This window comes from Staurois parvus, unplaced genomic scaffold (genome assembly GCF_062004578.1).
Source record: "Staurois parvus isolate SC_StPar_1 unplaced genomic scaffold, SC_StPar_1.0 ptg000151l, whole genome shotgun sequence".
NCBI classification, from domain to species: domain Eukaryota; kingdom Metazoa; phylum Chordata; class Amphibia; order Anura; family Ranidae; genus Staurois; species Staurois parvus.
This window is the reverse complement of record NW_028317947.1, coordinates 3,810,589-3,837,500: the sequence shown is the minus strand read 5'-3', so window position 1 is coordinate 3,837,500 and position 26,912 is coordinate 3,810,589. Positions and strand designations below refer to the sequence as shown.

General features: G+C 36.9%; 4 protein-coding genes and 1 long non-coding RNA gene across 8 annotated transcripts in view; 4 read left to right on the top strand and 1 right to left on the bottom strand.

Annotated features, from left to right (window-relative positions):
• HOXB6 (homeobox B6) overlaps nt 1–3,950 on the top strand; it is a 4,383-nt gene extending 433 nt beyond the window's left edge. The window contains exons 1-2 of the mRNA XM_089674357.1: nt 1–254; nt 2,824–3,950. The exon at nt 1–254 is cut by the window's left edge and continues 433 nt beyond it. Of these exons, the coding sequence (XP_089530483.1) occupies nt 1–254; nt 2,824–3,080 (511 nt within the window). The 3' untranslated portion in view covers nt 3,081–3,950. The remainder of the gene's footprint in view (nt 255–2,823) is intronic.
• LOC149463837 (uncharacterized) overlaps nt 1–10,053 on the bottom strand; it is a 12,241-nt gene extending 2,188 nt beyond the window's left edge. The window contains exon 1 of the long non-coding RNA XR_016312352.1: nt 9,742–10,053. This is a non-coding gene — a long non-coding RNA (uncharacterized LOC149463837). The remainder of the gene's footprint in view (nt 1–9,741) is intronic.
• HOXB3 (homeobox B3) overlaps nt 1–26,912 on the top strand; it is a 79,492-nt gene that overhangs the window by 4,654 nt on the left and 47,926 nt on the right. The window contains exon 1 of one of the 4 annotated variants that reach the window (XM_089674347.1): nt 10,027–10,140. The exons of 2 other annotated variants lie outside the window; for them this stretch is intronic. The gene's annotated coding sequence lies outside the window, so the exon portion shown is untranslated. Of the gene's footprint in view, nt 1–10,026; nt 10,141–18,685; nt 18,866–26,912 lie in introns of those variants that run through there. One more of the 4 variants, XM_089674348.1, reaches the window with a different exon arrangement.
• Nucleotides 5,393–8,682, top strand: HOXB5 (homeobox B5). Its single transcript, XM_089674355.1, has 2 exons — nt 5,393–5,999; nt 8,125–8,682. The coding sequence occupies exons 1-2, from the start codon at nt 5,483–5,485 to the stop codon at nt 8,370–8,372; spliced, it is 765 nt and encodes a 254-aa protein (XP_089530481.1). The 5' UTR covers nt 5,393–5,482; the 3' UTR covers nt 8,373–8,682.
• Nucleotides 21,768–26,463, top strand: HOXB4 (homeobox B4). Its single transcript, XM_089674356.1, has 2 exons — nt 21,768–22,738; nt 25,445–26,463. Exons 1-2 carry the CDS (start codon nt 22,348–22,350, stop codon nt 25,777–25,779), a joined length of 726 nt encoding a protein of 241 aa, XP_089530482.1. The 5' UTR covers nt 21,768–22,347; the 3' UTR covers nt 25,780–26,463.

The following is a 26,912-nucleotide window of genomic DNA, read 5'->3' as shown; positions in this document are numbered from 1 at the left end:
TGCTTCCTCCTCTTATTACCAGCAGGCGAATGGAGCCTACAGCCGGACAGGGGCTTGTGACTATGGCGCAGCCGGATTCTATAGGGACAAGGAGGCTTCCTGTGCCATGTCCTCCCTGGAAGAGCAGACGCAGTACAGCCATGAGCAGCGCAAACCGGACTGTGCACACACCAAGCTGCTCTATGACGACCAGGACGACGCCAAGGGCTCCACACCCGTCTACCCCTGGATGCAGAGGATGAACTCCTGCAATAGTAAGTTGCCTTTTACTTCTCTCTCCTGCTCTCACTCCACTTCTTCCCCCTGCTACAGCTCAGGCGGCCATAAATCACACAGGCTACAGCCAAATCGGGCATGTCTGTTTGATACTGTGCCATGGAGGCTCTGCGACTCTTCTACACATGATGTGCGACTATTTCTGTCACTGGGGCTATGCTAAACCCAAACAATGCTCAACAATGTCCACCCTTCAGACTTTCTTCTGTTATTCCTTCACTAAGTCCTGGACGTTAGACTCACTTCTGTCCCTTTCTCTCTTACTTTTTCTCTCTCTTTACACCTCTTTATTTTCCCCTCTCTCCCTTTCTCTCTCTCCCTCTCTCTTTTTTTCTCTCTTCCTCTTTACACCTCTCCCCCCCTTCTTCCTCTCTCTCCCACCCTCCTTCTCTCTCTTCCTCTTTCATTTTTTTTACTATCTGTCTCACTCATCTTTTATTCTCTTACTCCTCTTTATTTCTCTCTCCCTCCCTTTTATTTACTCTGTCTCTCTTTCTTTCACTCTTCTCTCTCACTCTTTACACCCCCCCTCTCTCTCTCTCTCTCTCTCTCTCTCTCTCTCTCTCTCTCTCACACATTCTATTTCTTTAATTTTTCTCTACTTTTTATGTCTATCCCTTTTTCTCTATTCCTCTTTCAATGTCTATGTTTCCCTCACTTTTTCTCTAGCCTTTTCTTTCTCTTCTTCAATTTCCCCTGTCTAATTCTTTGTTTTCTCTTTCTCTCCATATATTTACATCTCTTTCTTCATCTCTCTCATCCTCTCTCTACAACTTATCTTCCTTCATTTTCCCTTTCTTTCTTTCTTTCTTTCTTTCTTTCTTTCTTTCTTTCTTTCTTTCTTTCTTTCTTTCTTTCTTTCTTTCTCTCTCCCTCTCTCTCTCTCTCTCCCTCCCTCTCTCTTTTCCCTCTCACTGTTTCCCTCACTCATCTCTCATATCTACACATTGATTTGAACAGCTATAGGTACACTGTACATATACATTACTTGCATTTAAAGAGATGCCTTATAGTTACCATCAAAGTTTACAGTAATTAAGCAGCCCCAAGAGATAATTTAGACAAGTGACTTATCAGTTTAAAATCATTTTCCCCACTCAAGTCCAAGACTGAGAGGTCCCCACATTTCCTCATGTATGTGTGTGTTTGTTTTTCCTTTCAAGGCTGGACCTGCTGCCCATTAGTCAGAATATAAAGTGCTGAATCCATTAATACACAGCTTGTGACGATCAATAGATTTCATTATCACTTAAATGATCAAATCTATTATTGTAACCGCTTGGAGCAATCTGAGGAACACCTTGATCTATAACAGAATACCAAATATTGCACTACACAAAACTGACAACCCATTGATTAGGACACTATAAGAGCAATTGTGGACATTTTATTTATTTATTTTGCTTTTCTCTCTCTCTGGATGTGTGTTAAAAGTAATAGCAATGTGCAAAAGTATCCAGTACATGTTTAGAGCCTAACATAGGAATATATATATATATATATTCCTATGTTAAGATCTAAACATGTAATGGACGCTTGTACACTATTTACATTATTATGACTATGATTATATATATATATATATTTATATATATATATGTATATATATAGATATATACATATATATCTATATATATATATATTCCTATTAAAGCTCTGACCATGTAATAGACAATTTTACACTTATCACATTATTACTTTTACAATCTCATGTAGATTTATTAGAAATATATTACTATGTTTAACTGTTTAACTACACTTGTGCACTATTTACATTATCACCATCACTTTTATTATATATATATATATATATATATATATATATATATATATAGAACATGCAATGGACACTTGTACACTATTTTCATTATTACTATTACTTTTACTATATACATATTCCTGTGTTAAGCTCTAAACATGTAATGGACACTTGTACACTATTTACATTATTACTATTACTTTTACTATATATATATGTGTTCCTGTGTTAAGCTCTAAACATGTAATGGACACTTGTACAATATTTACATTATGACTATTACTTTGACAATCTCATATATATATATATATATATATATATATATATATATATATATATATGACATGTATATATATATTAATGTTAAGCTCTGACCATGTAATAAACACTTTCACACTATTCACATTATTACTAGTACTTTAACAATCTCATATAGATTTATTAGAAAAATATTACTATGTTTAACTCTTAACATGTACTGGACATGTTTACACTATTACTAGTACTTTTTACAATCCTATATGTAAATATATATATATATATATATATATATATATTATACAATATATTAACAGGACCCTTTGCACTTGATCCTGATTACATCCATAGCCATGAAATACATAGTATCCAGTATACAGTATAGTCTAGTATACAGTATACATAGCTCCCAAGACTTAAGTCATTGTGAGGTGTCACACTGCCATCCAAGATTCCTTTAGTAAACAGCAGGAAGTGGAGTGTGGGCCAGGGAAAGGGCTGTGTATCCTAATAAATGTTCCTTTGTGCAGGTTCAGTATTTGGGCCCAGTGGAAGAAGAGGAAGACAGACCTACACCAGATACCAGACTCTGGAGCTGGAAAAAGAGTTTCACTTCAACCGCTACCTGACCAGGAGGCGCAGGATCGAGATCGCCCACTCCTTGTGCCTGACTGAGCGACAGATAAAGATCTGGTTCCAGAACAGAAGGATGAAATGGAAAAAGGAGAGCAAATTACTCAACTCTTCCCTACCGAGCGCAGGAGAGGACGAGAAAAGCGCAGAGTGATCCTCAGACAGCACTGAAATGCACCACAATCCTTGTACCTTGAATAAATTATTGTTGCACACAGGACTAGTAAAGAACAAAAGATAGTGACAGATTATCTGTATTATTATTACTACCTATATGTCTGACTGTCGTCGGCCTGCAGTACTGGAATACTATATATATATATATATATATATATATATATATATATATATATATATATATATATACAGTAAGTGGCCCACAATGCACGATTGCATATTTTGTTGTCTATTGTATTTCTATGCCTACTGAAAAAAAGTAGAAATACTACCTAGAACCTAATTGTGAAATGTTCTATTTTTATTAAGTTGTTTTGTTATTTTTCACTGTGTTTGTGTGTATTTTTTTTTTCTTCAATTCTGTATATTTGTAGTTCTATTGGGGATGGGCCTTTAGTGACAGGACATGACAGCTCTCTTCTAGCTAATAGTGAAGGGAAGCAAAGAGTCCCTTACAATGGAATATGCATCTGACATGTCCAAAACGTAGTTCTAGTAGAAGCACAACTAGTTTATGTCTGTTTTTTTGTAGCCCAGCGCCCATGGGAATTCAGACTGACCAAACATCCGTTCTCATTAAACACTGGCTTTTGTCCCTGCACTTTCCCCTACACTAAAATGAGAGGTACAGCCATAGAAGTCAGAAAATGACTGTATTATCTCAGCCTATGAACAGCCCCCTAATCTAATTCTCTCCTGCTCTAAAACATGCAGCTTGTCTGGGATATTTTATTAAATGTTGTTGACAATGAATACTTGTGGTTATTTTCTCTGTATATTTAGCATCATGGATTAACAGATCATATGTCTGCTGGGAATTAAAGATTGCGTTTCTATAAAGAACAAATGTGCAATGTGCTTCTGTCTTATTTTTTTTTTTAAAGAACACAGTATCCAGTCTAAGCAATCTGCTTGCTTTTAAGCATTGGGGTTTTAATAATATGTTATTTTTGAGCTATTCGGAAAGATGCTAATTCATAATTAGATGATCAAATTTGCAAATCCTTTTTTTTTTTAAGGGGTCATGTCATCAATCAGTCATTCCTTTTCGACCTAGAGAAATATGAATTAAAACTAAGCACAGCCCATCATCTAATTACCTATCTATATGTACCTAGTTCAAGAACAGTTTAAAGTCCTTTAAGACATTCGACCACTATAAGAAATGCATTTACTTGCTTTAAAAGGGGAGAAGGTCCAGATTTGATTTATCGTCGGTGTAACGGTTCATTGTATGAAGAACATGGTTGATATATATATATACATATATCTGTCTGTCTGCCAATGAATATATATATATATATATATATAAATATATATATATATATATATATATATATATATATTCAGTATAATAAGTATCTATATCATCTCATAGTACCTACCTATCCATCTATCTATCTATCTATCTGTGTGTGTGTATATATATATATATATATATATTTTTTTTTTTATATATTTATATAAAAACAGTTTATATATGATAGATAGATAGATAGATAGATAGATAGATAGATAGATAGATAGATAGATAAGATAGATAGATAGATAGATAGATAGATAGATAGATAGATAGATAGATAGATAGATAGATAGATAGATACAATATGATACGGTATGATTTGATATGTAAATATGACATGATATGATATGAAATTATATGATATATACTAATTTTACTGAATCTGTCTGTAAAGATTCCCATTTATCCAGGTTATGGTATATGTAGTTGTAGATAGTCTCACTTAACTAGACTTGTTCTGTATTTTACTGAACCTTTTTTTAATAAGCTCCAGCATTGTTTCCAATGCCTGTTTCATTACCCAAATATCAAAGATCTGTTTTAGGTTCTAGGTAAAAGCCAGGGATCATATACTATTATATCATGTCATTTCATTGCTATATCATCACCATATCATAATATCATTACCATTATAATTTAAAGAATATGTATTTGGATATCACTAAACAAAAAGAACGAAGGGCACCTAATGGGTTCTTTTTTTCAGGGTGTGTACCCACTGGCATTTCCCCGAATTTCCGGTAGGTGTCGCGGTCCGCCAACAGGCAGAGCCGAGCGTCCCAGGGATTTTTTTTTTTTTTTTGGAAGCTGTACATCGACTTGGGCCTAACGATTCTCAGATCGTCATTATTTGTAACCATAGAGCATGAATTACCTCTTGAGGTCATCAGTGAGAATTTACGACTGGTCAACAAAAGCACGTGATTTCCAAACGCACCCACACCCCCATATTTGGCCGCATACATAGCTAAAAACCAAGTACAGTTGCATTGCTATAATTCATGAATCCATCATAAATCGTCAGGCACGGGGTGATCCACAAATCAAGCCTCCCAAAAAAAATCCTCATCACCCCAATGAGTTCCTACTTTGTGAACTCGTTCTCAGGGCGCTATTCTAATGGCCCCGACTACCATGTGTTAAATTATGGCTCTGGCAGCAGCAATGTGAACGGATCTTACAGGGAGGCAGGCAGCATGCATCCCACCTCCTATGGGTACAACTACAATGGCATGGACCTGAGCGTCGGCCGGGGAGCCGCTCCTTCCAGCAGTCACTATGCGGACAGCTCAGGAGGCTTCCCCAGCCAGGAGAGCCGCTTCAGAGCCTCCTCCACCTCCAGCTGTCCCCTCTCCTCCCCAGAGTCCCAAAGCCTTGGGGGAAAGGGTGAGCAGGTCCCTCCCGACCCGGCTACCTCCAGGAGCTTCACAGAGGTGGAAGAGACCAGTGCATCCTCAGAGCCAGAAGAGGGCACCCCAAGAGGAGGCAGCACGTCCATGGCACAGCCGGAGAGCAGCCCCCCAGGAGCAGCCAGTGCAGACGGACAGACCCCACAGATCTTCCCCTGGATGAGGAAACTGCACATCAGTCACGGTACCTCCACTTTTTTTTATGTCAATTTCACGGGGGGGGGGGGGGGGGACCGACACATGTCTACTGAAATAAAACCCAACACCGGGTCGGGTCAGAAGATGAGAAGAGTGTTTATTGTACTTTTATTGTATACAGGATCATTATTATAAAATAGATACAATTCAATACAGAGTTCAGTGTATCTATCTTCCCCATCAGAGCCCCATAGAAAACAGAGCAAAGGGGCTGACACATGGGTGCTGAAATAAAATCTAGAGCCAGGTCGGATCGCACAAATAGAGCGGTGTTTATGTACTCTGCCTGTATTTACTGCTGTTATAACAAATCATTGCATAAATAAATATTGTGGATGAGCAATTGTGTATCTCAGTATGTCTGCCATCCCCATCAGAGCCCCATAGGACACAGAGCAAAGAGACAGACACATGGGTGCTGAAATAAAACCCAACACCTGATTAAAAAAAAAAATAGAATAGTATTTATGTACTGTATTCAGTATCATTAAAACAATCATTGAATAAGTAAAATATTGTGGATGGGCAAATTTGTATCTCAGTTTGTCTGCCATCCACATCAGAGCTCCATAGGACACAGAGCAAAGGGACTGACACATTGGTGCTGAAATAAAACTCAACACCAGATCAAAAAAAATAGAATAGTATTTATGTATTGTGTTCAGTATCATTATAACAATAATTGAATAAATAAAATATTGTGGATGAGCAATTTTGTATCTCATTGTGTCTGCCATCTCCATCAGAGCCCCATAGGGCACAGAGCAAAGGGACAGACACATGGGTGCTGAAATAAATCCTAACTCCAGATCGGATCATGAATGTAGAACAGGGTTTAACGTACTCTGGCTGTTTATAGAATAATTATGACAATCATGTAATAAATAAAATATTGTGGATGAGCAATTTTGTATCTCTCAGTGTGTCTGATATCCCCATCAGAGCTCCATAGAACCAGGGCAAAGGGACAGACAGACACATGTGTGCTGAAATAAACCCCAACACAGATACAAAAAAATAGAACAGTGTTTATGTACTCTGGCTGTATACAGAATCATTATGACAATAATTGAATTAAAAAAAATGTATGGATGTTAAATGTATAGCTCAGTGTGTCTAATCGTCTCCATTAGAGCCTTATAGAACAAGGGCAATGGAACAGACACATGGGTGCTGAAATAAAATCTACAGCCAGGTCGGATCAAAAAGTAGAACGTTGTTTAATCTACGTTAACTGTATACAGAATAATTTTGGCAATAATTGAGTGAAAAACAAATTATGGGTGAGCAATTTGTATCTCAGAGCCCCATCAGACAGAGCTCAATGGTACAGACACAGCACAACCTCATGGGTGCTGAAATAAAACCTAACACCGGGTCGAATCATAAAGGTAGTACAGTGTAATGTTCTCTATGTATATTATATTATTATATAAATAAAATATTGTGAATGAGTCATTTGTATTTCAGTGTGTCTACCATATATCAGAGCCCCATAGAACACAAGGTATTTGACAGACACACGGGTGCTGAAATAAAACCCAACGCCAGGGCTGATCATAAATATAGAACAGTGTTTAATGTACTCTGACTGTATACAGGATCATTATGACAATCATTAAATAGATAAAATATAGTGGATGAGAAATATATAAATGTGTCTACATTCCTCATAGAACAGCGGGCAATGGGACAGACACATGGGTGCTGGAATAAAACCAACGCCAGGTCTGATCATAAAAAAAAATAGTAATTTGATAGTATATGAATGCAGGACCATTATGACAATCATTGAAAAAGTAAAATGTAGTGGATGATATTAAATATATTTCCAAGGCTATAAAATGTAGCAATTATTGTCGGTCATTAATACAAAGTAATAAAGTGATGGGGCCTAGCCATAGATTAAATAGGTCAAATAAATACAAAAAAAACAGATAGGAGTTAGTAGAGGAAAGGGAAGCTGTGTTTAGGGATGAGCAGTCATGTGAGACAAGTGGATGGGGTGAAGGGCAGTTCAGGGAAAGGGAAGTGAGCTCCAGGGGTAGGATGATCAGGATTGTGCCTTTTGTTACTAATCCCCTGCAATGGTTATCCTCCCCACCATACAGATATGACAGGTCCTGATGGGAAGCGGGCGAGGACAGCCTATACCCGTTACCAGACGCTGGAGCTGGAGAAAGAATTCCATTTTAACAGGTACCTGACCCGCAGGAGAAGGATTGAGATAGCCCATGCCTTGTGTCTGTCCGAGCGCCAGATCAAGATCTGGTTTCAAAATCGAAGGATGAAATGGAAAAAAGACAATAAACTGAAGAGTATGAACCTGGCCACAGCAGGGAGTGCCTTCCAGCCCTGAGAGGGACACCATGACCAGGACTTCTAGCTCCCAAAACTGGGAACACCTTTTTTTGTGGCACTTGCTGTGGGGCACCTCTTGGCATGTCTAGTGTTCTAAGGACACCTTGGTGGCTCCTGCCCAGGATTACACTCCATCTCCTCATCATTTCTAGCTGTGTTCAGTGCTCTCAGTCCTATATGTTCGTGACTGTAAAATACTGCTGCTTATTATGGACTACATAGCATGTTAATCTGAGCTCTTAAATGTTCTAACTTATTTATAACTGATGAAAACAGATGTTGAACAGTTTACAGTTTTTTTTTGGGGGGGGGGGGGGGGTTGTGTTTATTTGTTTTTTTTCTTCCTTATGGTCAGGACAGGTGGCCTATGGATGCACTAAAATTTCCGTCTTGAAATGTGTTATTTCAATGTCAGGTCTGTGGTTATGCTCGCAAATTTTTTTTGCCTTTGCTAATTGTTCTCATACTGCAATGGTTAGACTCATTCTTATGTCATCAATACTTGTTGGGGGGAGTGATTGACATGTTTTGTCTATTAGAGGTACCTGTTATTGTCTGGCTGCCTGAGGATTTGCCAATCCGTTTTTTTGTACTTGTATCAACAATAATAATAATAAAATAAAAAAAAAAAAGTTTCTTCTGATTGTGAAAAAAAGTGTCCCCTGTATCTCTGTTTCAGTGTATGATTTTTATTTTTATTATTGTGATAAAAGTTGGAGAGGGGGAGAGAGAGAGAGAGAGAGAGAGACAGTATGATAAGGCAAAAGTATAAAGTGGACGGTGTGATTAAAAGTGGATAAAGTATAAAGTGGACAGTGTGATAAAGTGGATAAACTATAAAGTGGACGGTGTGATAAAGTATAAAGTGGAATGTGTGATTAAAGGTGAATAAAGTATAAAGTGGAATGTGTGCTTAAAGGCGGATAAAGTATAAAGTGGAATGTGTGCTTAAAGGTGGATAAAGTATAAAGTGGAATGTGTGATTAAAGGTGGATAAAGTATAAAGTGGACAGTGTGATAAAGTGGATGAACTATAAAGTGGATAGTGTGATAAAGTATGTGAACAAAGTGGATGAAGTTTAAAGAGGACAAAGTATAAAATGGATGACGTATAATGTGGGTAAAGTCTAAATTGGATGAAGTATAAAGTGAATGAAGTATAACGTGAACAAAGTATGACCAACTGGATGAAGTATAAAGTGGACAAAGGTAGGCTTGATAAAGACAAAGGCAAAAAAGTTTCTAAAAACTTCACTTCTTGTGTCCTAACTTTCATAAACATCTATTCAAGAAAGTCACGTAATAAAAACACATTCTTAAATGATAAGAACTACATAGAGAAAAGAAAGTGAGAGTTAAACACTTACCACATTTTGTGCACTGTTAGGCCTTCTGGAGGACTTTACAGGGCAGGCTACCCATCCCAGTCCCCATAGCTATTTTAGCAGAGGCAAACTACACCCAAAGTAGGTATGACATTTACATGTCAAATGGGTACGGTTTTATCTAGAAGTTACATCGTAAAAATGGCCCAGACCTCAGACAGATACCCCTCACTGGCTCTCAAAAGTCACGTGAGCTCCATAAACTTAGGTTTATGGTTTTAGGGAGTTGACAATGTACAATATATTTCACATTCTCCACAATGTTAAGTGACAGTTTAACTGGCTTGTGAGGGACGCAGCCAGTGAGTACTCCAGCAGATGAGCTGCTACAGGGAATGCCAGACAGTGCAGGTTTCCTGCTCTCTGTAGAGGACATCAAAAGTAAGTTTTTTCTATATCCTTATCTTTCCTACACCCTTCCAGAATGACATTGATTGTTAGCAATTTTCACTGGGAATTAGATCGCAGCATTAAAATGATACATGATTGATCATATGAAAATGGCACATTTTAAAATATAAATGACCCCTACCAAGGAATGCTTTAGTATTTGTATTTTTTGTTGTATATACTGGACAGACAGATAGATAGATAGATAGATAGATAGATAGATAGATAGATAGATAGATTAAAAATAGGTAATGCATTAGTATTTAACGCCTTTATTAACACAAATTCTAATAATGATAATATTAATATAACTATAACAAAATCATAAATGCTAGCCAAGATTCGAGTGGAAACATACTGTATGATTTCACAGTTTTTATGTACAGGCGATAAAGAATTAAAAATATTATTTGTTTCTAAATTAGGAATAATTCTATAGTAACGTGATGTTTACAAATCATGTTTTTTCATTATACTAAGTTACTATCAATTTTTGGGGAAATACTAATTTATAGAATAATGAAAATCCATTCAAAATAGATGTCTGCTGTGTGTTGTAAATCTGAACTGATTTTTTTTTTTGTCAACAATATTTGAGTTCTAGAAGACATTTCCTATAAAAATGACATTTGTTTGCGAAGACCAGAAAGATAATGTTTAAAATAAATGTGTGCAGTAGTGTCAATGTAGTAATGTTATAGATATACAGAAAAAAATCTAGAAATTCTGCAGACATATGTAACATCTGTTGTGGGCTTTGGGTCCTGTTCTCAAAGTTCACTCCACTTGTGTCATGAGAAATGGATTTGTAGGGAATTACAGATGACGAATAATCTGAAAGGGTCGTTTAGAGAGTCAGATTACAGCTGGCTGGGGGTGGAGGGGGCCACTAAACTTGGTATATGAATACTGCTTTAACAATATTTTTAAATTCTACAAAAAGTTATCATTTATATATATAATATTATACTTACTATATTATATGTATATTTATATATATTTAAAAGTCCGGTTGCAGCATACATGCATAGAGACAGAGTGAGAAAGAGAGAGAGAGGTGTTTGTATATATATATATATATATATATATATATATATATATATATATATATATATATAAACATACACAGTCGTATTAGTACTGTATACAACCCCTATGTGCAATAGTCAGCAAGTGAATGCAGCAAGGGTAGGATGGGTTGGATTGGGTGGTAGTTGCTGCACTTCAAGAGGATGAAGTGCTTTTCAGAATAAACAGTAAAGCAAGGAGATGGTTGTTCACTGCTTTATAACTCAGGACATTTTTATGGCTGATTTAAAATATAAAAAAAAAAACATTTTAAGCGCCCATGTATGGCTGCAAATGTTTGCTTTATTTTCTAGAAAAGATCAACAATATGAACAATATGTGAATGTTAATAACACACCTGAACTAGACCCATATATATTCTTTGGCAGACAGACAGACACACATGTATCTATCTATCTATCTATCTATCTATCTATTCATCTATATATATATTATATATATAATATAATTATATATATATATAAATATATATATATATATATATAAAATTCTGCAGCTTGTTCAGGCTTCCTCTACGATTTTTTTTTTGCTGTGGAATAAAGAAGGGCTATGTTTATTCTGCAACCCTTTGAAATAAATAGGATGGATTAAAAAAGATGAAGGAAAGGGACTTGCACTGCAGTACTGCGCCAGCTCCTCTGCATGAGAACATCGCAGTGCGTCACTGCCAATGCACCAGATCTTTGCACTTTTCACCTCGCAGCCTGTTGTATGGTTGAACCCTCGTTCACCTTTCCTACATGACTTTGCCTCCCAGAATTAACATTTCTATAATTACCAAAATGTCCCCCCCCCCCCTTTTCCCTCTTAACTCGAGAAAAGTTTGTGAACTGAGATGTGTGCACTGTTTTATTTGCTTGTGAGGTGATTGAGATCTGGTAAACGATTTAATTAGGAATATCAAATGAAAAGCAAAAGGGGCACAAATGAGTTGAAAAAAAAACGCAGCTATTCTAAACGATTAAATCTCCATTTTAGCAGTATAATGGGGTTTGCATGCTGAATGGGAGAAGCGGTGCACATACCCCATCAATTATTCATAGAGAAAAGGGATCACTGCGAGGTCAGCAGTCTGGTGCAAAGCATAGTACCAAATACTGTTCAACCTCCTCTGCCAGGAAGGAGCACACCCACAAGGGGCACTCTGAAAACCAGATGATAGCATTCTGCTTCCAAACTGCAGCTTACAGCAGTTCGGATGGCATATAGTATGTGTGTGTGTGTGTGTATATATATATATATATAGATGGATATAGAGATATAGATATGTATCTCATTATATATATATATTAGATTGATAGACAGAGTGATACAGATATGTATCCTTTTCTGTCTGAGTAGTACCAACTGCTGCAAATTAAATATATTATTATTGTTATTATTATTATTATTATTATTATTATTATTATTAATAATAATAATAATAATTTTTATTATTATTAATATATATATATATATATATATATATATATTCAGAAAAATATGTGCAGAATTACTCATGACTTTTATTTTCCACTGCACATAAGGATTTTTTTTAGTGTCTGATCTTTCCTAAATAAAATAAAACCATGAATTTAATTCTTCATCAATGGTGTTGGTGTTTTTAATGAAGTAGCACTTGCACTACCCTATAATGACCAGCAGGGCCCGCTTTAGACCAAGTTCACAGACACTGCACAGCTACCAGCTTCAGCTGACCGTTCACTGGACATTTATTTTTTACGCTTACATTTATAGAATGTAAAATTAAAAATACATAAATACATTAAAAATGTTATTTAGAGAGAGCGTTCCATTTTACATTATGTATTTCTAACTGATAATAATAATAAATTTATATATATATTTCAATAGGATGTGTTGGGCTAGCTGCTGTCATTTAAGTCATTAGGTAATCAAGCATTGATGACAGTACAGAGCAGAATACGTGTTTTGCAGTATACTTAATTGGGGGTTTTATTAATACAATTACAAAGAATGATCGGATTGGGGAAAGCAGGATCCAGAGAAATAGAAGAAAATGATGAGGATACAGAATGTGTCTGCCTGAGCCCCAGGGCCGCCTGACAGGGCTTGTTAGCACCATATTATAGTTCGCGAGGTCAAGAAGTGGAGGGTCAAAAGTTTAGGCTGCGTGTGAATCATTGCTGTATTGAACCAGAGCTGGAGCTAAATACAGCCACTCACTGGAGCATGAGCCTCATACTAGAGATCCAGACTGTTAGCTGGAAGTGTGCACACGCTGATATAGCTAGAGAATGTTGAGGCGTGTACACAGTGCTCCCATATAAAGCATTACCCTCGCTGCTATAAATCCAGACAGTTCTGTAGAGGTGTGTATACACTGCCATAAATCCAGACAATTCTGTAAAGGTGTGTACACACTGCTATAAATCCAGACAATTCTGTAAAGGTGTGTACACACTGCCATAAATCCAGACAGTTCTGTAGAGGTGTGTACACACTGCTATAAATCCAGACTGTTCTGTAAAGGTGTGTACACACTGCTATAAATCCAGACAGTTCTGTAGAGGTGTGTACACACTGCTATAAATCTAAACTGTTCTGTAGAGGTGTGTACACACTGCTATAAATCTAAACTGATCTGTAGAGGTGTGTACACACTGCTATAAATACAGACTGTTCTGTAGAGGTGTGTACACACTGCTGTAAATCCAGACTGTTCTGTAGAGGTGTGTACACACTGCTGTAAATCCAGACTGTTCTGTAGAGGTGTGTACACACTGCTACAAATCCAGACAGTTCTGTAGAGGTGTGTACACACTGCTATAATTGCACACTGTTCTGTAGAGGTGTGTACACACTGCTATAATTGCACACTGTTCTGTAGAGGTGTGTACACACTGCTATAAATGCAGACTGTTCTGTAGAGGTGTGTACACACTGCTATAAATCCAGACTGTTCTGTAGAGGTGTGTACACACTGCTATAAATCCAGACTGTTAGGTAGAGGTGTGTACACACTGCTATAAATCCAGACTGTTAGGTAGAGGTGTGTACACACTGCTACAAATCCAGACAGTTCTGTAGAGGTGTGTACACACTGCTATAAATGCAGACTGTTCTGTAGAGGTGTGTACACACTGCTATAAATACAGACTGTTCTGTAGAGGTGTGTACACACTGCTATAAATGCAGACTGTTCTGTAGAGGTGTGTACACACTGCAATAAATACAGACTGTTCTGTAGAGGTGTGTACACACTGCAATAAATACAGACTATTCTGTAGAGGTGTGTACACGCTGCTATAAATCTAAACTGTTCTATAGAGGTGTGTACACACTGCTATAAATGCAGACTGTTCTGTAGAGGTGTGTACACACTGCTATAAATCTAAACTGTTTTTAGAGGTGTGTACACACTGCTATAAATCTAAACTGTTTTTAGAGGTGTGTACACACTGCTATAAATCTAAACTGTTTTTAGAGGTGTGTACACACTGCTATAAATCTAAACTGTTTTGTAGAGGTGTGTACACACTGCTATAAATACAGACTGTTATATAGAGGTCTATACACACTGCTATAGTTCCAAACTGCTATGTGAATATGTGTATGCAGGCTATAGCTCAAGACTGTTCTGTAGAGGTGTGTACACACTGCTATAGATCAGAACAGTTTTATAGATTATTATTATTATATTATTATACAGTATTTATAAAGCGCCAATAGTTCGCTCAGCGCTGTACATTACAAAGGGATTAGTGTAAACACAGATATAGATCTACACTGTTACACAGAAGTGTGTACACACTACTATAGCTCATGTAAACTAGTGTCATGTAAAGGTGTGCGCACACTGTTACAGTTTTAGATTGTAATATGAAGATTTTTACACACAGATAAAGATCTAGACAGTTATACAGAGTTATATAGATTGATTCTTATATAGAGGTCTGTACACATTACTATGGATCTAGAGTTTTATTTAGAGAGATGTACACACTGCTACAGATCTAAACTGGTATATAGAGGTGTGTACACATTACTAAATCTATAGACTGTTATAAAGAGGTGTGTACACACTGCAATAGATCCAGACTGTTATATAAGGGAGTATAAACACCGGTATATAATCAGACTGTCGTGTGGATGTGTATACAGTACTAAAGATCTGTTATAAAGAGGTGTGCACACACTGCCATAGATCCAGATTGGTATGTGAAGGTGTGCACACACTGCCATAGATCCAGATTGATATGTGAAGGTGTGCACACACTGCTTAGATCTAGACTGTTATACTGAGGTGTGTACACAGTGCCATAGATCTAGACTATAATGTAGAGGTGTGTACATACTATTATCGGATGCTGTTATGTGTTCACAGTGCTATAAATCCAAATTGTTATATAGAGGTGTGTACACACTGTTATGTATATGTGTTCACACTGTTATAGGTCTAGACTGTTTTCTACACTCTACTATAGATCCATATCATTTAGTAGAGGTGTGCACACGATACAATAGATCTGTACTGTTATTTAAAACTGTGTACTCGGTACTGTAGATCAGTACTGTTATGTAGAGGTGTTTTGACACCTCTATATACCTAGACTGGTTTCTAGTGGTGTACACTGCTATTGATCTAGACTGTATACAGAGGTGTGTACACGGAGTTATTGATCTAAACTTTTACACAGATGTGTATACACACTGCTATAGATCTAGACGGTTATACAAAGGTGTGTACACACTGCTATAGATCCAGGCGGTTATACAAAGGTGTGTACACACTGCTAATGATCCAGACGGTTATACAAAGGTGTGTACACACTGCTATAGATCCAGACTGCTATGTCGATGTTTGCACACACTTCTATAGATCCAGACGGATATACAAAGGTGTGTACACACTGATATAGATCCAGACGGTTATACAAAGGTGTGTTCACACTGCTATAGATCCAGACTGCTATGTCGATGTTTGCACACACTTCTATAGATCCAGGCTGGTAGGTGGACGTGTGTACACACTGCTATAGATCTACATTGTTATACAGAAGTGTGCATGCATATAGCTATAGACCCAGACTGTTATGATGAGGTGTGTACATATTGCTATAGATTGATAATATCAGCACCCAATCAGGTCCAAGGGATTTTAAAATTCCTTATTACTAAAATGGGTAATGAAGGTGAATGCAGGATGGGGTACATGTTTCTTTTAGATAATATCAGTACCAATGCTGTCCAAGGGATTTTATTTACAATTCCTTAGCAATAATAATAATAATAATAACAATAAAAGGTAATGTAAGTGAATGCAAGATGGGGTGAAATTTGTTCCTTTAGTAAAGCAGATCCTTGTAATGCAATTGATTTATTAACTTAGAACAGAACTACATAATTATAGATAAAAAGGCATTGCTTCTCCATTAGGATTTATAGAAGGGTACTCGCTAAAATCGTTTAAAAATGTATATTGAATACTTCAAACGGAATATCAGTGTTGTCTATTCAAAACTACATTGAATGTTCTATGCTCTCAGATATTGCCCAGAGATGATGACACAGGATGGGGAGCCAACCAAAAGAGCTGTCATCGTTTTATTACATAGAGTGAGAGTATCAGGAGGGCACGTGATCATACTAATGTATACGTCATATGGGCTAGTTACATTTCAGAACTGAAAAGCAGTATGCCAATAGGCGAGATAAATTATTATTATTAGTAGTAGTAGTAGCAGTGGTAATAATAATAATAATACTCCTACTACTACTAATAATAATAGTAATAATAATTTCATTACCATCATCATTATGACAAGCCATACCACTGATTAAAAGTGACCATAATACTATCAGAACATTACAAAGGGAGTCCTAGATCCATCAGAAATCAAGTACTGCTAGTGATGTATATTTAGGAATTATGAATTTTATGTAACCAGTTACTCGGTATATTTTATACAAACGACAAAACACCATTAGCAATGCACATCTATCACATCCGGATATCCCTTCTATTAATAGTAATAATAACAATAAGAACGAATTTAATAACTATTATTGGTCACATTAGTTTGTACGTCAGAATATCAGATGTCACACAGGTCAGGTTTCCAGAGCTATGATAGTGCTGCTCCTATCATAATAAACAATAGGAGACGTTTCTACAACCAGGGGTAAGGAACATAAAATATAACACACCGAGAGACACTGTACAGTCTAGGTTTGTATTATGATTATGTTTTTTTTTTCGTCTGGGATATTCAAGAAAAAAAATAACAGGATATCCAAACAATAGTTCATTATCATCACTTACATTAAAAGACAAGGATTGTTATAACAATTAAAATAGAAAACAAGTGAGTTATAATGAATAGATAAAAAAAGAACCTGAATGCAGAATTATTTACGTTTATTATGCATTTGTAGATCTATTATTTTACATATATATATATATATATATATATATATATATATATATATATATATATAAAATTATTATTCCGTTGTTGTTTATTATATTATTATTAAATTTAATCCTATTGTACAGCGCTGAGCAAACCCTTTGGCGCTATTTAAACTCGATGTAATAATAATAATAATAATTTACAAAGAATACACACGAGAATAACGGATCCTTATTTGAAAAAAAAAAAAAGACAGCTCAAAAGAGGTTCGAAATGTAAGCCAAGTGGCTAAAAATAAAAAAACATGTGTTAAAAAAAAACATGAACATTGATTGCAAAGCACAACTTGTCTTATATTTATAGACAAAACACCTGTAATACACGTTGAGCAAAGAAAAATGTTCAGGTTTTGGCTTTGGCTTTAGAAACCTTATATATATATATATATATATATATATATATAATTATTATTCATTTATGTTTTATTTTTTTATTACCATTTATTTTTTCATGCTCAGGTTTTCATTCATGCTGTTTTTGTAATTATCAACCCAATGCACATTTTATGGTATTGTAAATGTACTGTCTCATTGCACAAATTGTTGGTGCTATATAAATCCTGTACAATAATAATAAATATGTAAAATATGTAATTATTTCTGCACAGATTTTTATTTATGATGTTTTTTAAATACCAACCCCTATGCGTGTGTATATGTATATATATATATATATATATATATATATATATATATATATTCAGGTTTTGATTTTTTAATACATGGATCTTGAGTGGACCAGAGTGGATGTTCTGCACAAATCCATGCAAATCCAGGACTGAACGCAGCCCATGCCTTAGTATTGCTGAGCAGCCATGGTTCCTGAATGTGCAGAGTGGGAGAGGCCAGGACAGGGTGAATCGCAGGTCACAGCTTGTAACTAATATGAAAATGCCAAAGGCAATCACACACCACGCCTCGCTGTTTAACAAAGACTGACAAAAGTATGAGATTAATTTCCCCCCCAAAAAACGGGGACCCGGGAGTCCTATATGCTCACAAGGCCTGCTACTGACCAAGGGAAGGAGCAGATCCCTTTAAGAAGCTGCCCTAAAATTGCATGTAATATATGGAAGCAGGAGGATAAGGAAGAAGATAAGGAAAGGCTTCATCTATATTCTCTAGAAGAGTGACCAGTCCCCTCTAGGACTTTATGGACAAAGGCACAAGGCTGAGCATGGACTGGTAAAGGTATGTGGCTGTAGAGAAGAGGTGGGGTGGGGGCACAGCAGGGGGTGGGGGGGTCAGACAGGTAGGAATAATGTTCTGAGACCTGCATGGCACACTACACTACTGTGTCATTAAAAAGGCTGCTTTGTCCTGAAATTAGTTTAAATGTGATATAATAATTCCCATTACTGAGCCTAGGCCACATAGGAAAAGGTTTGCAGGTTTAGGGAATGATTCTTCTATTGGTATAAGAGAAGGGTCCATGATGAAGAAGGCCTCCACTGTAGGTGCCTGGCAGAAGTGATCTACTAATTCCTAAAACTGTCACCTGTCATTTTGAAAGCATATGTAAACAATGCAGAATACCAAAAAACAGACTTATAAATTATAGGGTTAATGTATGTCCATGCAGTGTGATTATAGGAGATGGGATGGGGGGGGGGGCTCAATGTGAGAAGTGGGTGTTCACCCACCTTTGTGAATAAGGTGAAGCTGTGTTCCCTTTAAAAAAACAAATGTGCACAGGACAGGGGTAGACTGACAAATCATGGGGCCCCCGGGCAATAGGGGATCATGGGGCCCCTGTGTCCTTGCCCAAACTCAAAAAAGCCTATGAAAAAGGTACCTGGGGCATCTCATGGGGCCCCCTACTGACACCGGGCCCTCCGGCAGTGCCCGAGTTTCTAAATGGTCAGTCCGCCCCTGGCACAGGAATATTAGCATGCACCTGATTGGATGATTGCAATGAAAGCAGCTGCAGCTTATTCTCTTTGCAAAGTGAACGCACACCTTCGAATCGAACATGGCTTTGCTAAGTGAACCAAATAATGTCAATAAGCTGTGATGTATCCTTTTATGCCAAAAGTCACCCAAGTGTTACTTTAGCTCATGTTGTTGAAATGTTTTTGACGATATAAGTCAAATCCAGAATAGCTGGCTTCTTTCAGCTGCCCATACATTGTACAATCTAATTGTACAATCTCCTTTAGATCTACCATCAACTGCCTCCCTATATCAGTTGCTTAGTATGCCCCCATAATTACATGGTTTTGACAACTCTAAAGGAGGTGGTATAGAGTCTGTACAATCAAATTGTATAGTGTATGGCTAACTTAAGGCAGATTCTCTGCCCCTTAGCTGATTACAAACAGTGCAATCTCCATAGGTGACTTCCAGTGGGTTTTGTGATTACAAGGGTCATTTGTATTTTTTTTTTTTCATTTTAATAAACTCAGAGTGTTCTGCTAAATGTTTGTGCTGTGATTACGATCTGTTGATTGAGTCATTTCTGCAGATAAGTAGGACTATTCCGTAGACATTTTAAATCACCGGATTAGTATCATAAATTGGTGAGAAATATAATTGAGGGCGCTATTAGAATGTCATGGGGTTTTTTTTTCCTACATACTATTTTACTGGTTCTTATTTTGTCACTTAGAATAATGACTTCATTCAGCTATTTATGGCCTGTTGAGAGTTTAAACCTTAACGACCATTTTTAATAATATGGCGATGAAAGAAACGTTCATTAATGCATGTATGCTGTAATGGGACTGTGAGCTTTGTATGTACCATCAGCAGGGTAGGTACATTGTATAGAGAAAGTACTCCTGTAAATGTAAGTGTCCCTACCGGAAAGTGTGCCCTAATCTCTGTTGTAATTGCTCCTTAATTCACCTGTAACAGTAGTCATACATGTTTCAGTAGTACTGAATTTTATATATCTATATATATATACAGAGAGAGAGAGATTGTAGTACTGAAATATATCTATATCTATCTATAACGGCTGGTAGTACTGAAATCTATCTATCTACAATGGCTTGTAGTACTGAAATATATATATATATATATATATATATATATATATATATATATAAAATGGCTTGTAGTACTGAAATATATATATATATATATATATATATATATATATATATATATATATATATATAATATATATATATATATAATCTATCTATATAATGGCTTGTGGTACCGAATTATATATATCTATATATATATATATATCTATATAATGGCTTCTGGTACTGAATTATATATATATATATATATATATATATATATATATATATATATATATATATATATATATATATCAGTACTACAAACCATATATATACATATATGCGTTGTAGTATATATATTTTATTTATTTATTTTAGTACTGAATGACTTAATATTAGTGATCTGTGACGTAATCATTGCATGCTATTTAGAAAAGATAATCAAAAATGGATTCCCCAGCTCTGGAGAAGACAGGAAGATATGAGATTTGTCTGTCTTCTGTATGTACCCTGTAGATCCGAATTTGTGTGAAGACAGTGGGGTCACAAATTCGTGTCTGGGGGGATATGCAGTTGACATAAACGCTACAGACACAGAGGAACATACCATATTCCATCAGTTTATTTTTTGTGTGTGAAATTGCCAATTTTGTAATAATAATAAAAAATGGGAGATTTACAGATTTTTTGTGATGTGTTTTATTCACTCAGAACATTTAATAAGTATTATATTTACCTCTAGTTATTGACATAGATTTCTCCCTGGAGAGAAAAGCACTATGGAATTATTATGACTGCTACTAATATTATTAATATTATGATCAATATTATGATCATTGCTATGGTTATTATCATTATTATTGCTATTATTATTATTGCTGTTGCTGTTATTATTGTATTACCATGTTTATTCTATTATTGTTATTATTATTAGTAATAATAATAATAATAATAATCATCATCATATTATTATTATTCCTACTACTATTATTATATTATTATTGTTGCCCTATGTCTCGTCGTGGTGCTTTTTGTAAGCTAGGTAATCATTTGCTATAGTTCATATTTTTCCTGATGTCTTTTTTTTGTTCCTGTTGCTTACTCTGACTTCAAATGAGCAATTTAATAATGTGACTAAATGGAATTTAGTACAGCAAGTATCCCGAATTAGTAGATGAATTTTCTATCGATCCAAAACAAGACAGATTTGTCTCTGCCAGTCCACTCTGCAAAACCTCTGTCTGCAGACACGAGAAGAGCAGTGCGGCAGCTGCAGCCACACCACCTCCTCCCTGGGATTTTTGCTTTTTTTTTTTTTTTTAGTTTTTTTTTTTTTTTTTAATTTTTTTAAAGCTTCTAGCTGGCACATAATGTTTGCAGTGCATTAACAAGAGCCTATTAAAGAGTAAGGGGGTGCGTCCCATCATGGAGTGGACCTTGATATAGGGGGCTCTACATGGTACCCCCCTATGTATTCAGAGGGGTGGGTAATGACTTACTGGCTGATTCCTGCGCTATGGAGCACGTTTCCTTATCCGGGGATGGTGGGAAGGATCCTATTGGCTCCTGCTGTCACATGCAAAGCCAACTTTGTTCACTTGACAGTAAAGTAGGAGGGTTTTACGAAACAGGAAAACGACTAGGACTACAGGAATAAATTGTACATGGGGTTTTTTTGGGTGCAATTCAAACAAATAAATGACCATGAGTTCGTTTTTGATCAGCTCCAGTTATGTGGACCCCAAATTCCCACCGTGTGAGGAATACTCCCACAGTGATTACCTTCCCAACCACTCTCCAGAGTATTATGGCAATCAGAAGAGAGAAAACAGTTTCCAGCATGGAGCAACCTACCCCCGAGCAGCCTGCACCAGCCAGCGCTACTCCTCCTGCCAGGGCTCCGCACGCCAGGCTTCCATGTTGGCTCCCCGGACTCACCCCCAAGTTGGGCTCCTTCCTGAAGACAAGAGCACGAGCCCCAGTCCACCTCCGTCCTGCAGCCAAATGTCTATGGAGCACAAGCCCCCAGCATCCTCCTGCCAGAGCCCAGTGGTCTACCCCTGGATGAAGAAGGCGCACCTCTCCACTGGTAAGTCCACCACTTGTCTCTGCTCTGTCTCCACTACAGCAAGTACTTGGAAAGGCTGGGTCCCTTTTTCAAATTTACGATCTCCTGTTTTTGCAGGGTGGTATAATTACATCCTCCATAAATTTTTATTGCCCTGCCTGGCCAACTGCCTTTGAAGTACAGTTTACCATCCTCCTTAAATTTCTCCAAAGCCTCTTTTTAGTGCTCTGGACCTTCCTATATTAAGGTTTTATGTTGTTTCTAATTTGTGTTTAAGTGGCAGATTGGGTAAACTTTCACTACATCCTGTCACTTTAACGTGGAGCTGTTAAAAGTTTCATAGCTCTCATGTAACAGCTAGGAGGACTAGGGGACTAGGTTTAAGCTGTGCTTGTGTATTATTCATGGCTTGGGGGACTAGGCTAACACTCTATTTAACAAGTGTTTTTTTTTCTTTTATTATTCATGATTATTAACTAAAAGGACTTCCACATCCTCTTGTAACTGTAATAAAAGTTCATAGCTCTCATATAACTGTATATCCTGTATAATAATAATAATAATAATAATAATAATAATATAACACATAGATGGAATAGAGGACTGGGTTTAGGCAGTGATTTTGTATTATTTGTGGCTTGGATGGGGGTAGGAAAACTAATCACTCCACTCATCAACCTTTTTTTGTATTATTCATTATTATTACCTATATGGACATCCGTAGTTTCTTGTAGATGATAAAAGTCCATACATAGCCCTCATCATAGCCCTCCTATAACACATAGGTGGAAAAGGGGACAGGGTTTTGGCAGCTCCTTTGCATTATTCATGGCTTGGATGGGGGTAGGTAAACTAGGCAAACACTCTACTTATCAATATTTGTTTTATTATTCATGATAATGACCTAAAAGGACATCCGTAGTTTCTTGTAGATGATAAAAGTCCACACATAGCCCTCACATAACACATAGGTGGAATAGGGGACTGGGTTTAGGCAGCTCTTTTGCATTATTCATGGCTTGGATGGGGGTAGACAAACTAGTCAAACACTCTACTTATCAACATTTTTTGTTATTATTCATGAATATTACCTATAAGGATATCCATGTTTTCTTGTAGATGTTAAAAAGTCCATACATAGCCCTCATATAACACATAGGTGGAATAGGGGACTGGGTTTAGGCAGCCCTTTGACTTGGATGGGGGTTGGCAAACTAGGCGTGCACTCTACTTAAGAACATTCTTTTTTATTATTCGTGATTGTTAACTAAAAGGACACCCATTTTTCTTTTAGATTAAAAAGTCCATGCATAGCCCTCATATAACACATAGAAGAAATAGGGGACTGGGTTTAGGCAGCTCCTTTGTATTATTCGTGGCTTGGGGGAGGGAGGATGGCAAACACTCTAGTTAAAGACAGTGTTTTTTTTTAATTCCTGATTATTAACTAAAAGGATATCTATATCTTACTGTAACTGAAAAAAAGTTCATAGCTTACATGCAACAACTAGGAGGAATAGGGGACTGGCTTGTGTATTATTAGGGGATTGGGTTGTGTATTATTAGGAGACTGGGTTGTGTATGATTCATGGCTTGGGAAGGGGGGGGGGAGCAAACAGTCTATTTAAGGACGGTGTTTTTTTAATTCATGATTATTAACTAAAAAAGATATCAATATCCTACTGTAACTGTAAAAAAAAGTTCATAGCTCTCATGCAACAACTAGGAGGAATAGGGGACTGGGTTGTGTATTATTAGGGGACTGGGTTGTGTATGATTAATGGCTTTGGGGGGGGGGGAGCAAACAGTCTATTTAAGGACGGTGGCTTTTTTTTATTCATGATTATTAACTAAAAGGATATCCATATCCTACTGTAACAAAAACGTTCATACATCTCATGCAACAACTAGGAGAAATTTAGGGGACTGGGTTGTGTATTATTAGGGGATTGGGTTGTGTGTTATTCATGGCTGGGGGGGGGGGGGGGTATGCAAACACACTACTTAGACAGTGTTGGGTTGTGTTTTGTTTTGCTTTTTTCTGTTGTTTTTATTTATGATTGTTTACTAAAAGAATATCCATATCCTGCTACAACTGTAAAAAAAAGTTCATAGCTCTCATGCAACAACTAGGAGGAATAGGGAACTGGGTTGTGTATTATTAGGGGACTGGGTTGTGTATTATTAGGGAACTGGGTTGTGTATTATTAGGGGAATGGGTTGTGTATTATACATGGCTTGGGGTGGGGATGCAAACAGTCTACTTAAAGGCAGTGTTGTGTTTTTTTTTGTTAGTTTCTTTTTAAATTCATGATTACTTACTAAAATAATATCCATATCCTACTGTAACTGTAAAACAGTTAATGGCTCTCGCATGCAACAACTAGGAGGAATAGGGGACTGGGTTGTGTATTATTAGGGGACTGGTTAGTGTATTATTAGGGGACTGGGTTGTGTAATATTAGGGGACTGGGTTGTGTATTAATATGGGACTGGGTTGTGTAATATTAGGGGACTGGGTAGTGTATTATTAGGGGACTGGGTTGTGTAATATTAGGGGACTGGGTTATGTATTATTAGGGGACTGGGTTGTGTATTATACATGGCTTGTGGAGGGGGGAGGGTTATCAAACACTCAGTCCTTTTTTAGTATTCTTGATTATGGACTATAAAGGACCTCCATATCCTCCTGTAACAGAACATGTATTGTGTGTGATTTCCTTACAGTCAATGCCTCTTATTCTGGGGGAGAACCCAAGCGCTCCCGCACAGCCTACACCAGACAGCAAGTCCTGGAGCTGGAGAAGGAGTTCCACTACAATCGCTATCTGACTCGCAGGCGAAGAGTCGAGATTGCGCACACCTTGCGTTTGTCTGAGCGTCAGATCAAGATCTGGTTCCAAAACAGGAGGATGAAGTGGAAAAAAGACCACAAGCTTCCAAATACTAAAATAAGGTCCAACCCAACGTCAAGCCACCAGGGGACTGAGGGACCCCAGAATCAGGGCAAGGGGTCCCCAACAGTCCCAAGCCTGCGCTGTTCAGCCTCCATAGAAAACTAGACGTTCCTGTTATTTATATCAAAGAAGGACTGCGCTGGGGAGAGGCAGCTTTGGCTTTGTTCCTCGCCTCATTCAGAAGCCTGTAGATAGATTTCAGATTTGGAGAAGATAGATCTATGTTTCATCTTTAATCACGCCAAACTCTGGCCCATTTGTCATGTTTACACTGCGGTACAAAGGATGAACCTCGCTTGACAGAACCGACGCTCATATTAATAAATGAGGCTCATTGTCCTGGCAGAACTGTATTTTCTCTGCCTTTGTTGCTACAGCAGGACGTCCAGTGTCGGTTCTGACACCTACACACACAAAAAAAAACAAACACATGTTCTATGTACATAGCCAGGACTGGTGGTGACTTGAGGGGTCCTTCTTGTGTAGATATTATTGTTGTGCAATTGCTAGTATATTTCACCCTCATCCTCAGCACCCTGTAGGGGACTGTACACATCTCCAGACCTTCACCTACAACAGATTATGACATTGCAAAATGGGGTGAAGCCTTTATTACCTCCAGCTGATATGTCAGTCTACTCTACCTATATATATATATGTATATAACAAATGTAAAGACCAAGCAAAGAACAGGAGACCTCTGAACACCAATTCTGGACTTTTTGTTGAGGGATCTGCCTTTTTTTTGCTTCTTGTAAATATTATATAAATAAATATTTTTGTTCTCAAGTGGATGTGTGTTTATGTGTGGTTGCCAACTCACCTCCATTTAGGGAGAGCCTGAAGGCGAGTACATCTGTAAGTAGTGTTTATCTTCTGCATTATTTGTTACACTGATACATACAATACAATAGCTTACACTATCCTACAAATAACACTTCAGTGGAACTGGAAGTTTATTTTAACTAGTTAGACTGTTGCTGAAATGATACTACTTTTTAACCCTAGTTAGTTGGCCTGTTGCTAAAATGATGTTATTTTAACCCTAGCTAGCTGGGCTGTTGCTAAAATGAGGTTACTTTAAGACTAGATAGTAGTTAGGATATTGCTAATATATTACATAGCTAGTTATGGTGCTGCTGAAATTATATTACCAGGTTGAAAAGTGTAAAAAAATGCCTGAATTTAATGCATCAATTAGTTGTTTGTTTGTTTTTTATTATTATTATTATTTTTTT